The 12,133-nt window shown below is 43.0% G+C and overlaps 1 protein-coding gene across 4 annotated transcripts in view; it reads right to left on the bottom strand.

The window, feature by feature from the left end:
- LOC111147261 (dynein cytoplasmic 1 intermediate chain 1) overlaps positions 1-12,133 on the bottom strand; it is a 268,219-nt gene that overhangs the window by 98,170 nt on the left and 157,916 nt on the right. For all 4 annotated transcript variants that reach the window (XM_022503188.1, XM_022503190.1, XM_022503189.1 and 1 more), the window contains one exon: positions 5,246-5,371. In XM_022503188.1, coding sequence (XP_022358896.1) covers positions 5,246-5,371 — 126 coding nt within the window. The remainder of the gene's footprint in view (positions 1-5,245; positions 5,372-12,133) is intronic.

Genomic DNA, 12,133 nt, shown 5'->3' with positions numbered 1-12,133 from the left:
CTGACGGGCTGATTTCTATGCACAGGCCACCGATGTTTTCCAAGTATGGACAGCTCTTCCAGAAATGAAAATAGAAAATGCAGGACCAGAGCCCACACTAAGAATTCAGCTTAGCAAAGACATGAAACTGCCCATGGAAGTAAAAGGTGTTTGGCCTTGCTATTTGTAACAGGGAGAGACGAGCCTTCCTACTGCAATCTTTTGATGATTAAGCTAAAAGCCTGTCAGTCTTTACAAAAGAACACTAAACTGATACCTGTGTCTTGTACATTTGCCTTCCAGTGCCAGAAATGCTGTTTTTCCAAGCCATCGGATTGGTTTGCAATGATGCTATTCTGAAGAGTACGAACAATCCAAAAGACCAACAAGAAATGGATAGCGCATGCAGAATTCCAAAAGGGTATCAGTACTAGCATCATAAGGCGCCCATGTTTTCTCCCTATGCATACTCCTTTCTACGAAGCACACTGTCTCATTTTGAAATTATCAGAACATCACACGAGGATGTGGGAGCACGTTCAAATTGCCTGACTTCAGTGAGGACTGTCTAGAAGGGACACATTGTAGTAAATACACTTGACCAAAGATCAGAAAGGAGAGAGAAGAAAAGTGATACGTTTGTAAGTAGGGGTTCTGATTTTTATCTTGTGGGTATTGATTGTAATTCTATGGGGTCTCCAAATTCCCCTTAGATTTAGAAGAAGATGGTAAGGAGAGCCAATTCTAGGACCATGCTTAATTGACATCATCAAATGACAGGCAGACAAAAATGCACCTTGAATGGACTGTGTAGCCTTTGCTCTCAAGTCCCACATCCCCGCATTATGGTGGAATATGGCGTGATGGATGGTGCGATATAGCCAGTAGATGGGGCCTCCAGTCCAGGACTGACTCTACTGCCCAGGAGCCATGAACGCTTCAAGTACAACCGAGAGAATAACGTCTTTGTCACTTCCCTTTGGGAGAATCAATGAGATCACGAAGGCGGAAATGCTAGGAAAATGTAAAATATAGACCAATGATATTACACTGTAATTATTCAAGTTCAGGGCATGGTAACCAAACTGCCCTTATTATTCCCAGCGGCCAACCACTAACTCATTTGTGACTTCCCTGGCTGCCCAGGCAACACTGGGTTTGGTCTCTCACTAGCTCAGCCATACTCGGTATTACAGCAATTAGGTTTTCTTTTGGGAGCCATGGATATGACCTGGTTTTGATCCTAACTTCATAGATATCCACTATAGCACAGTATACCACTATCCTAAAAGAAATGGTACTCTCCAATTCACATTCTTCCAATGTCATGGTCAATGTGTTCTTGAGCCCATTCCTGGAACAACAACTCTGGGTCTTCTGATCACTCCCCACAGAGGCGAGTGCATGTACAAGGTGTCTGGGGATGGGGATGGGGAAATGGGAAGGGGCTGCGGAGGTGGTTAGGAAACCTCTCAGTTTAAATCAGGTAGGAGATCAGCACCAGAGTAATAAAGGCAAGAAATAGCACCCTAGTTTGGGCCAAAGAGGGAAAGGGACGTGTGGGGCAAGAAGAAAAGTCCCACACTTCCAAATAAAGTGACTGACTAGTTTTGTCACCTTATCACCCTCTTTCTTCATCTCACCTCTACATCCTGGTGGTTTCCAACTACTACTGCATATTCAGATGATCTGGGAACTTCTACTTTTTTTTTTTTAAGTGTATTTATTTGTTTGAGAGAGAGAGAATGCACATGTGGCGGGGGGGGGGTGTTGCAAAGAGAGAGAGAGAGAGAGGGAGGGAGGAGGAAGAGTCTTAAGCAGACTCTGGGCTGAGTATGAAGCCCAACAGGGTGCTCGATCTCATGATCCTGAGATCATTCCTGTGCCAAAACCAGGAGTCACATGCTCAACCGACCGCATCACCCAGGCACCCCAACCTGGGATATTTTAAAAACGCCCAGGCTAGACTAGGGACTAATGATCAGAAACTCTGCCCATGGGATGCATGCATCAATAGTTCTTACAGCTCTCCACGGATGGCAATGATCAGCCAAGATGGAGAACACAGCTCTGTTCCATTTCTTCTCTACTCACCATCCCCCAAGCCACCCACCCAGAGGACCCTGGCCGAATCCCCAACAAATGTTGTATGACATAATGCACGCACTTCAGAGTTAAAAAAGAGCTGACTTCAGACTTGGCTTGGCTATTCACAGACACCTGCCCTAGTTTCATGACTTCTCTGAAGCTGTAGGTTCTAATCTGGGGAATAACAGGGGTTTATGACAATGAATGTAAATAACAGATTCTCAGTACATGTCAGTATCTTCCCCCCCCCATAAATGTAATGTCACAGAGATATTTTCCATGTCCTTAAATTACTGTTTTTTCTCACCTCTTAGGAAAGCTCCCATTCATTTAAAGTCTAATACTTTCAAAGTTGATCTTTCTAGGTATATTTGCTTACTAGCCCAAAGTAATAAGGAATTAGTAAGACTTCAGGAGTTATTAAAGATACTGGTTTCCTGGATTGGTCTGAGGTGAAATTCAGGTATGATGGTTAATTTTAATGTGTCAACTTGGCTAGGCTATGGTATCTGGGGTTTTGGTCAAATACAAGTCTAAATGTGGGTATGAAAGTATTTTTTAAATGTAATTTGCATTTAAGCCAGCAGACTTTAAGTAGATTAGCCTCCATAATGTGGGTGGACCTCATCCCAACAGTTTAAGGCCTTAAGAGCAAAGACTAGTTTCCTGAAGAAGTACCAGTTCTAAATTTCTCTCTCTGTGTCTATTTCTTTCTTTCTTTCTTTCTTTCTTTCTTTCTTTCTTTCTATCTATCTATCTCCTATTGATTTTGTTTCTCTGGAGAAGTTTGACTAATACACCAAGGATCCTCAGAAGGGCTTTGTAACGACTTTTGCTATGCCCATTTCTTCCTTTTCCTCCTCTCAGGAGAGGGACCGAAGCTCTTTTCCTTTCACCGTTCTGAAGCTGGTGATAATTCTATCCCCTACACTGAGGTTAGTTTAGGAGAAATAATTAAATAACAGAAGTACTATAATGGTATTCAGCATTTAGGTTTTCATAAGATTTTATAAATGTGGCTTTCATGAACATGAAAGGTCATTTATATGAACTACTTATCATTTCTATACAATCATGAGTTTCAGAATCTTTAAACGTGTGTGGTTAAATTCTATAGCTTTTCTTTGATGCCTACAATATGGAGTCTTCACATGTATTGCCCGTTATTTAACAAACCCCAAAGTTTAAAAGTATTAGAATCCTCAATTTTCTCCCAGTGAGAATGCTAAGCAGAGTTTAGAATCCCCACCTGCTTGTGGCCACCAGAAAAAATGAAGACCATAGCAGGGATTTGAGGGATACAGAGATATTTTGGTCAGCATCTTTTGGTAGGCTTTTGAGAGTACTTCTGACTTGACTTTCCCCCCCTCCCCCCTCCCACCCCTCTCCCTCCTCCTCCCTTCCTTCCTCCCTTCCTACTACCTTCCTTCTTTTTTTTGAAATCAAGAAATAGTTTTCTCCTAAAATTCATATACTGTATTACTTAAGGGAGAAACTAATAATGACATTAAATATGTGTTGGTGCAATTTTCAGTAAATGATCCCAAAGATACCAGGAAGGAAAGAGAAGATGCTCCTTTCAGTCAACACTGGTATTAACCATTGTGTGATAAAGTAGGTAATTTTAAAATTCCAGTTAATTCTAAAGACCTTGAAAGTCTGTGTCTTCATTCAACATTATTAGGCTCCTACTGACCTGTTTACTATTCAATGCTGTGAATATTAAGCATTTTACCAAGTTGTTATTGTCACAGGCTACCGAATATCAGTTAATACAATTTTAAAAATTATCATAAACATGCGCATTGACCAAAACAAAATGTGTTAACCTCTTATAATTTTTAAAAATCAAGATGTACTTTTTGTAATATCAAAATAGTTTAGGTGGCACTGTTTTGCCAAAATGTGCTTCTGCTTATCGTACAACCCTTTTAGTATTTTGTTGGTAATTTGGCAAACCTCTTAAACCTGAACAAGATGAGGATTTTGTGCTTCTATGTTTACAGAAAGAGTGTATCAAACTGACAAATTTGATAATCTTAAAAAAAAAGAAAAAGCTGTTCTTATTTCAAAGGTTCAAAAACTAAAGGTTATTTACTATGCAGACCTAGATTTCTTGTTGTTTTTAAGATAGCAAATGAGAAAAACATGGCCGGAGTTAGAGGTTACTCAATCAGGTTGAAGCTGGGACTTTTATTCCAGCAGCTCCTGTTCCCCAAATTACATCTGATAACATCCTAAAGTCTAAACATATTTTAGTTCAAAATGATACTCAGCTCTTAGATATAAAATGTCACTAAACTTCCAAATATCAACAGGTTTACCCTCTTTGGCTGAGGTATTTGTATCCGGAGCAATCTGTCACTCTGCCTCGGAATCGTAATATGTGAGGAACTGAAACTTTGAGCTGGGAAGTTTGTTTTGCATTTTCTTATGCCTAATCACAGGACTGGGATGATAATAAAGGAGTTGGTGTATTGGCCACTGCTGAGGCCTATTATTTAGGCAGAATCATGGCAAGGGAGCAAAGCCAAATGTGTGAAAGTGTAAAATACATTTCAGCCTGTATTATGTTGGATAGAAAAGAAGACAAGTGTGTCAGGAGACACAAGGAGTAAAATACCCGAAACTGTTTGAAATGATCCTCACACTTGAACTGAAACTGGCATCTATGTTTCTCAACAATTCAAAAAAAGATTCATGGTAAGTATTCGCCTACGGCAGCTACGGAACTGTTATTATCTGGATGCAAGATGGCACCCGTAAACTTAAAACTGGCCATGTTCCATTGAACTCCATGTCAGAGGGAGGAGGAAGCGGGAAATGGCGGTGCCCTGAGGATGTCCACATGGGTGGGCAAGCATGTGCTGCTGTGAGCAGAGGAAGTGGTACACCAGGATTTCTTCATAAGTGCGAGGTCTTTATGAACTCATCCTAAGGAAGGCTGTTTTAAATAGAAAGAAAATGACACACAGTCCCCCACTGGGCTTCCTAACTGGAGAGAGTTGCCACTTTCCCCAAACATGAGGTTACTGTGGGGGAATTTTCCCAAATTGTCAACAATTCCATTTTTAACCTCGGCTCTTCCTCGGCATGTAAGACAGAGAGATGCAAGGCAACATGAACTATATTTGGTCTAGTGGGAGACAGAAGTTATTTTCACTCTGCTGACTCCTACCTGACAGTGGAAGACGTATTCTGGTGTGGTTTTCTTAAACTTCATGTTCCAAACCAAAGCCACGCCATCTGGTTCATGGGGAGCATCCTCGTTGTTGTTGTAGGAAGCAACCATCAGCTCGGGGTACTGAACGGAAGAGGTCACAAGGATGAGTTACGTCAAGTTGCCGACACAAAGAAAACTCCCTTATTCCTATAGACAGATGTTATGTCATTTAAATAGCACCTTTTTAGGAGTTGTGGCACGCTTAATACCAATTACTGCTTCACCCTATTGCATTCTGGTTTCCGCTTCCAGCGTTCCACGTGGGCTTGCGAGCGTCACCAGTAACTGCCATATGCACACATTACTCAACCTTTCTGCATTCTCTCTTGGACTACTCCCTTCTTTCTCCTTTGTTGGCTTCCATTACACCTGTCTCTCCTGATTCTCTTCCTGACCATTCTTTTTAGTCCCTATAGAGTCTCCTTCTAATACCTATATTCCACGGAGGATGGTGGGCTGTTTTCTGCCCTTTTGGGGGGTCTGTACATACGTTCTTCCTAGGTGGTCTCATCTACTCCAATGGCTTTAATATGCATTAATATGCTGAAAAATGTCCAAATCTGTATCTCCAAGCTTGATGTCTCTCTCAGCTGCAGAACTTCATACTGGAGATTTCTCTGAGTCGTCCATAGACATATCAGTTATGCATTTTAAAAAATGAGCTTCTTGCCTTCTACAAAACCTCGTGCTCTTCCCATGTCTCCTCTTTTGGGTGCCTTCCACTACCATTCACCCACCTGCCCAAACCACAGACACTCCATGTTCATTTTTACTCCTTTCTCTTTCTTATCCCCATGTACTGTGTTATACTCCTGCCTCAGTACCTTTCAAATGCATGTTTTCTTTCATTCCTTAAGATGAGGGTCTCCTCAACTACTTTTCTTTCTTTTTTTTTTTTTTTTTAAGAGATTTTATTTATTTATTTGACAGAGAGAGAGAGCAAGAGAGTGTAAGTAGCAGGGCTGGAGGGAGAGGGAGAAGCAGACTCTACTGAGCGGGGAGCCCAATGTACACTTGATCCCAGGACCCTGGGATCATGACCTGAGCTGAAGGCAGACGCTTAAGTGACTGAGCCACCCAGGCATCCCTCCTCCACTAATTTCTTATCTGAATCAAGGCAACAGCTTCCTGAATGGCTTCCGGCTGGCAGGCTTGCCAGGCCCACCCCTCCCCTATTCCACTCTCTATCCTTTGTCAATGTGACTTTACAAAACATACAGTTGGCTAAGTCACTCCTCTGCTCAAAATACTTTAATGGGGCGTCCTCACTTTCCAGATTAAACCCAGGTCATATAAGGTCCTTCGTGATCTGTCACTGTCGAACTCCTCTGCTTCATCTCTTACCACCCCCTTACTTCCTCTACCCCACACCCTAAGTCTCTGCCTCATGGGCTAGTTCTGAGGTTCACAGGACAGGCTCTGTGCCCAGGAGTTTCATAATCACTCTTCATGGGATGCCTCGTCTGTTGTTTCTAACAGTAACTCACAGATCAAATCCTCCAGACAATCCTGATGAGCCAGCCACCACCCCCGCTTCCCTCTCACAGGCTCCCTTAGCATTATGTGTGCTCCTCCGTTAAAGATCTTGTCAAACTGTGCCATGGTTTTTATTTCCCACTTATATCTCTTAGTAGTCTGTGAGCTGTCTCTGAGCATAGGGACTTATTTTTATTAACTTCTAAATCTAGTGTCTTATAACTCCTAGCACATAATCAACTATGTCAAAATCTATTAAAATACAAACGGTCTTTTTATTTTAGTGACTCTGCTCTCAGTAGAAAGACCTTATATTTAATCCTGTGTTGTCAAATAATGCCAACAATTAAAGGCATAAGTGCAAGAACCACAACCAGTAAAATAATGACTCTCAAGTGACTAGAAATACGTGCTTACCCTGTGTGAGCTCTGTGCTGTGTGTATAATTAAACAAACGGGGGAGGAATCTTGGCGGGGGGGGGGGGTTATTTCTGAGAGTGCTTTCATGAAAATGCCATTCCTACCTGGCGTTCCCATAAGGCAGCCCCATTAGAAACAGCAACAGGATTATAGCAGAGCATATCAACTCTTTGCTTATAGATGTCTTCATTTTTTCCCTTCCTTTTCACTAAGCTACATACATATTTAACAGGAGAAGGCCCTTATAAATGGAAACATCCACTTTTTTTTCTGTCAAAACTGATTGAAGCTGAGTCTTCTAGGTGGACATACTCATTTGTTCAGCAGCCTCAACTTAAGAAAACTGGAGGGAGTCACAACTTGCTGGCTGATGCAGAGGAAGGAAGTATGATCCTACGGCAAGACACATGCATATGGCCACCAGGGGAAGTCATTGTTCTTTATTAGAAAACACTCCGCAGAGGCTGAATCCAAAGCCCATTAGGAAAGGCCTTTGATTCAGAGCCCATTTGAAGGAACTAATATCCAGATAAACACAGAAGTCTCCAGACTGTCCATCTGAAGTTTAACTACGTCACATGTGAAAGGCAACTCTGTAAACATCAACACCATAGTAGCCGCTGAGCAACCAGATGTGTCTGCACTAATATCCCGCAGCTTTACATCTGGGACTCATCGTTGGCTCCCACTTGTAGCTTTTCTTTTTTCCATTAAAAAAATAGTTGAAATTATTTGGCTTTCAAACCCTTTTTGAAAATAGGGGGAGTTTTAGTAAAATATCAGAGAAATGCCTTTGGCTTAATTTCTACAACCGGCATCATAAATCCTAAAGATACTGATTTAACTCATATCTCATTCAAGTTTTTCTGATTTTGACGTTTCCTCTTAGATGTCTTTTTCTGCTGTGTTTGAACATGACTAGTCATATTTTCTTACTCTCAAGTGAAGAGTAAATCTCTGAACCATTATTTAAATCTTGAATGCTAAAATTATGACTTTTAAAGGGAATGTGAACACTTGTGAAGCTTATGATTCCTCATCAGGTTGGATTATCCAACCTTTAACCTAGGAGAACTTTACCTGAAAATTACCAGATCTGCTCTCAAGCTGTTTGCTTCTATAGAGAAGTAAAGTCTGACATTCATCAGAGGGGAAGGAACCAACGTGTTTTTAGTGCCCATTACGTGCCAGACACCAAGCCGGGTGCTACATGAACTCATTTGGTCCTTGCAATCCTCTAAAGTAGAAGCGGTTTTCCCATTTCTATAGACGAAGAAGCCAAGGGTCTCGGGGTAAGTAACTTATTCTGAGTTACGCTGCTAATAAAAGAAGTGAGAGCCTTATTCAAAGTCTGTTTGGCTTCAAAGATCGTTTCCCTTCCAGTCCCCTGAGGCATGTGTCCAGTGTCTCCTATACACGTGTAAGGCACTGTGCCAGGCAAGACGTGGGACAAGAATGCCGACAATAATATGTTTTGCTCTACAGGAGCTCACCCTTGCGTACAGGGAGGTAAGGCACAGCTATGAATAACTATAAGGCAAGCATAAAGGCGGGACATGATATGTGCTGAGGAGGAAATGTAAACAAGGGTCCTTAGAAGCACAGAGGAGAAAAGAACCACCTTAGCTGGGTCAGGGTGCGGCAGGGAAAGAAACTGGAAGGGACTTCTAAGAAGAAATGAGACATGTACTGGGCCCTGTCAGGTGGTGTGTTATTAGGAGAGAAGGGAGGGGGGAATATGGACCAGGGTACAGATAGGAGGGTTTGCTTATCTGCCTGATCTGCGGTGATTCTCCCACCTTTGGAAATCACCTCAACATACGGGTATCTGACTTCCCAGGGACAATTAGTTCACTGCAGAGTTGGTACATGACCCAGAGCAAATCACAGCCTCCAAACTGGCTGGGGCACATTTGGAACTGAGACACAGAAACCAGGGCTGGCAAATGGGTCAGGTTATGACAGCATCCTATCAGTGAGGTCCCTCAAGCGGCCCAGACTGCTGCTCTTCCTGAGTCCAGTTCTTCCTCTCTTCCATAATCCCCTAAGTACACTAGTTCCTCTCCAATACATCCCCTCTTTTGCTCACGTTGGCCCAGAGGTGAAGTTTTCTTAACTAATGCCGTGGAGGGCATGTCCGGGAGACATTAGCTTGTAGCCTTTGGCTGGGAGGCAGGTTACATGAAGCTATAAGCAAGAAGAAGGGGCTTGAAATGCCTCTGGGCATCGTCACAGAGGCCACTGAGTACAGGCTGGTGACTTCAGACTTCGCTCTGGGGACAGCGGGGGTTATAATCAGCAACTACTAATGCTACTGCTACTATGCTTTCACTGGGATGTCACATTGATTGAGCACTTTTTATGTACTAGACACTGTTTAAGTCCTATGGCCGTAAATACGTTAACTCATATAATACTCACAATAAGCATGTGAGCTCGGTATGATTACCGTCATTTTATGAACGAGGAAGCTGAAGAAAAGAGAAGCCAACAACTTGCCCAAGGCGACAGTGAGAGCTTATAAGGAATCTTCACGAACATCAGTCTGGTCAAAATACTTGTAAGGACTCAACAGTAGAGAGGCTGGAGGCAGAAAGACCAATTAGGAAGTTGTCTCCTAATACAAGCAAGAAGCAGAGGGCGTGGCGTAAAGTCAGGGTCAAAGCCACGTTGGTGGACTTGAGTTGGTGTCTGCAGCAGTCTTTTTGCTACCGTAAATGTGACTGGATTCGGAAACTGAATGGACTATTAGAGATTACTCAGCTGTATACGCTGGGTGACTGCAAGGTTGGAGGAGGCGGTTTCCCTGTGAGAGGACTCTATGCGGTGGGACTAAGGTCGTGAGTGCGGTTTGGGACAAGGCTGGTAAAGCCGTCATGTGGTATGTGGAGAGTGTTATTGACTCGCACTGTTCAACAATGGTCAGTGAATGACAAAGCTGACCTAATTCCCCCGAGGGACCCAGTTTCTTCCAGGGTATAACGTTTGGTGGATATTTGGCAAATATTGCAAAGTTAAAGGGTTCTTATTTGAGAAGCCCAGGAGATCAAAGCCAAGCTATGCAGAAACCTCACAGTTTCTTCCTTTTTTCCCCACTCAATTCCACTCAGGCAAATACCCTGGACATATATGCCACTTCGAGGCTCCAAGACTGTGCCTCTCTCTTGTTTTCTTTCCTGATATTATTGAATTCCATCTAGACCCATTCAGAACTCTTCATCCCATAAGCATATAAACCTGGTCCTTTGAACCCCATAAAAATGTTATGAGTAAATAATAAAAAAGTTATGATGTAGGAGCTAAGGGTTCCAATTCTTTTTTTTTTCCTTTAATAGTCTCCATGACCAGTGTGACACTTGAACTCACAATCCTGAGATCAAGAGTCACATGCTCTCCTGACTGAGCCAGCCAGCTACTCCTCCAATTCCTTTTTCTCAGGCTCCATATAAAATATGCTTTTCAGAACTACGAACCTCTTCCCTACATCGTAGATGAGCAGGTTATACAAAAATGGTGAAAAGTAAATGTGGTATCCCCATGGTAGAGTTTCTGTCCTTTAGAGTTTCAGTTCTTAAAAAACAAAAACAAAAACAAAAAACAACAAAAAGAACTCCCAAAAAACCCATCACACAAACCCTATGTGGAAACAAATCCATCCAGGGTCCATATGGCCATTGCACACCGTGGCCAGGCCCGGACCAGCCCCACTGAGGCTGGGCCTGCCAATTCCTCAGGGAGCTTTATCAACCGACCTGGGAACACAGTAGAAGTTGCCTTTGAATGTGTCAGATAAGGTTCCTGTGTAATTTCCAGACTCTGAACAAGTGAACGAGCCGAGCTAAGTGCTTCCTCAGGCTTGGATCTAATTTCTGTGCGTACACCCGAGCATGCTTGCAGACCACCCACACACCGGCGGCAAGTGGCTGGGCCCCTGCTTGTGTTAGTGTCTGCACAATCAGGCACTGCGAGATCTGGTGTTTGAATGTAAAAGGAGGTTCAAGAGGGGAGAACTCCAGCCCACTTGGTGGCTGATGACAGTCGGTTGTGAGGGATTACACTCCTCTTCAAACGAGCAAAGGAAACAAGAGAGAGAGAAAGACAAATGAAGAAACAGACTCTGTACTAGAGCAAACACACTGATGGTTACGGGGGGCGGGGGGGTGGGCAGGAGGGTGGGAATGGGAGCACACTTATCACAACAAGCTCGGAGTCGTGTACAGAAGTGTCAAATCACTCTATCGTCCCCCTGGAACTAATACAACACTGTATGTTAACTATCCTGGAATTAAAATATTTAATCAAAATGAAGAAAAGGAGACTCAAGAGGAGAGAACACCGGCCCCCTTGGTGGCTGATGACAGGTGGGCTATGAGGGATTACGCTCCCTTCAGTTCTCCTGTACTCCAGCAGGATTAGATGAGGCCCTTCGCATCATCTGTTTCTCAGTTCTGTCTAGAACACACTCTTCTCCCCTCCAGTTGTCTAAATCCCAGTCGTCTAGAGACAGATCCTGACCTCCACTACCTCTGCAGGCCTGTGCTGTCTGCCTCTTGTTGTTCGGAACTTATAACTTCTCTTGGTTCCAGATTCCAGACCACATCCTAGCACACATCCTAGCTGAGTGATTTTTAGCAAGTTACTTAAGCTTCTCTGAGGCTCAATTTCCTCAGCTGCACAATGGAGATATTAATGGTTGCTGCCTCGTCGGAGTTAAGAAACTGAAATAAGAAAATGCCTTCAGAGCAGTTGGCACAGTGCTTAGCACATAAAATACACAAATGAAAAGCTAGCCATGATTATTATTCCCCATAAGAACATACACTGTAATTCCACATAAATGTCCAGAATTTATCATTCCTATTTTCCTCATTGCTAGTATGTCATTGTCACTGCAGGAAGGCACACAGCATGGCTCTTATGAACGTGGGCTCAGGGGTCAAACCCCCT

Source organism: Enhydra lutris, unplaced genomic scaffold, assembly GCF_002288905.1.
Source record: "Enhydra lutris kenyoni isolate GAN:26980312 unplaced genomic scaffold, ASM228890v2 scaffoldscaffold16, whole genome shotgun sequence".
NCBI classification, from domain to species: Eukaryota; Metazoa; Chordata; class Mammalia; order Carnivora; family Mustelidae; genus Enhydra; species Enhydra lutris.
This window is presented reverse-complemented; position numbering and strand designations above follow the sequence as displayed.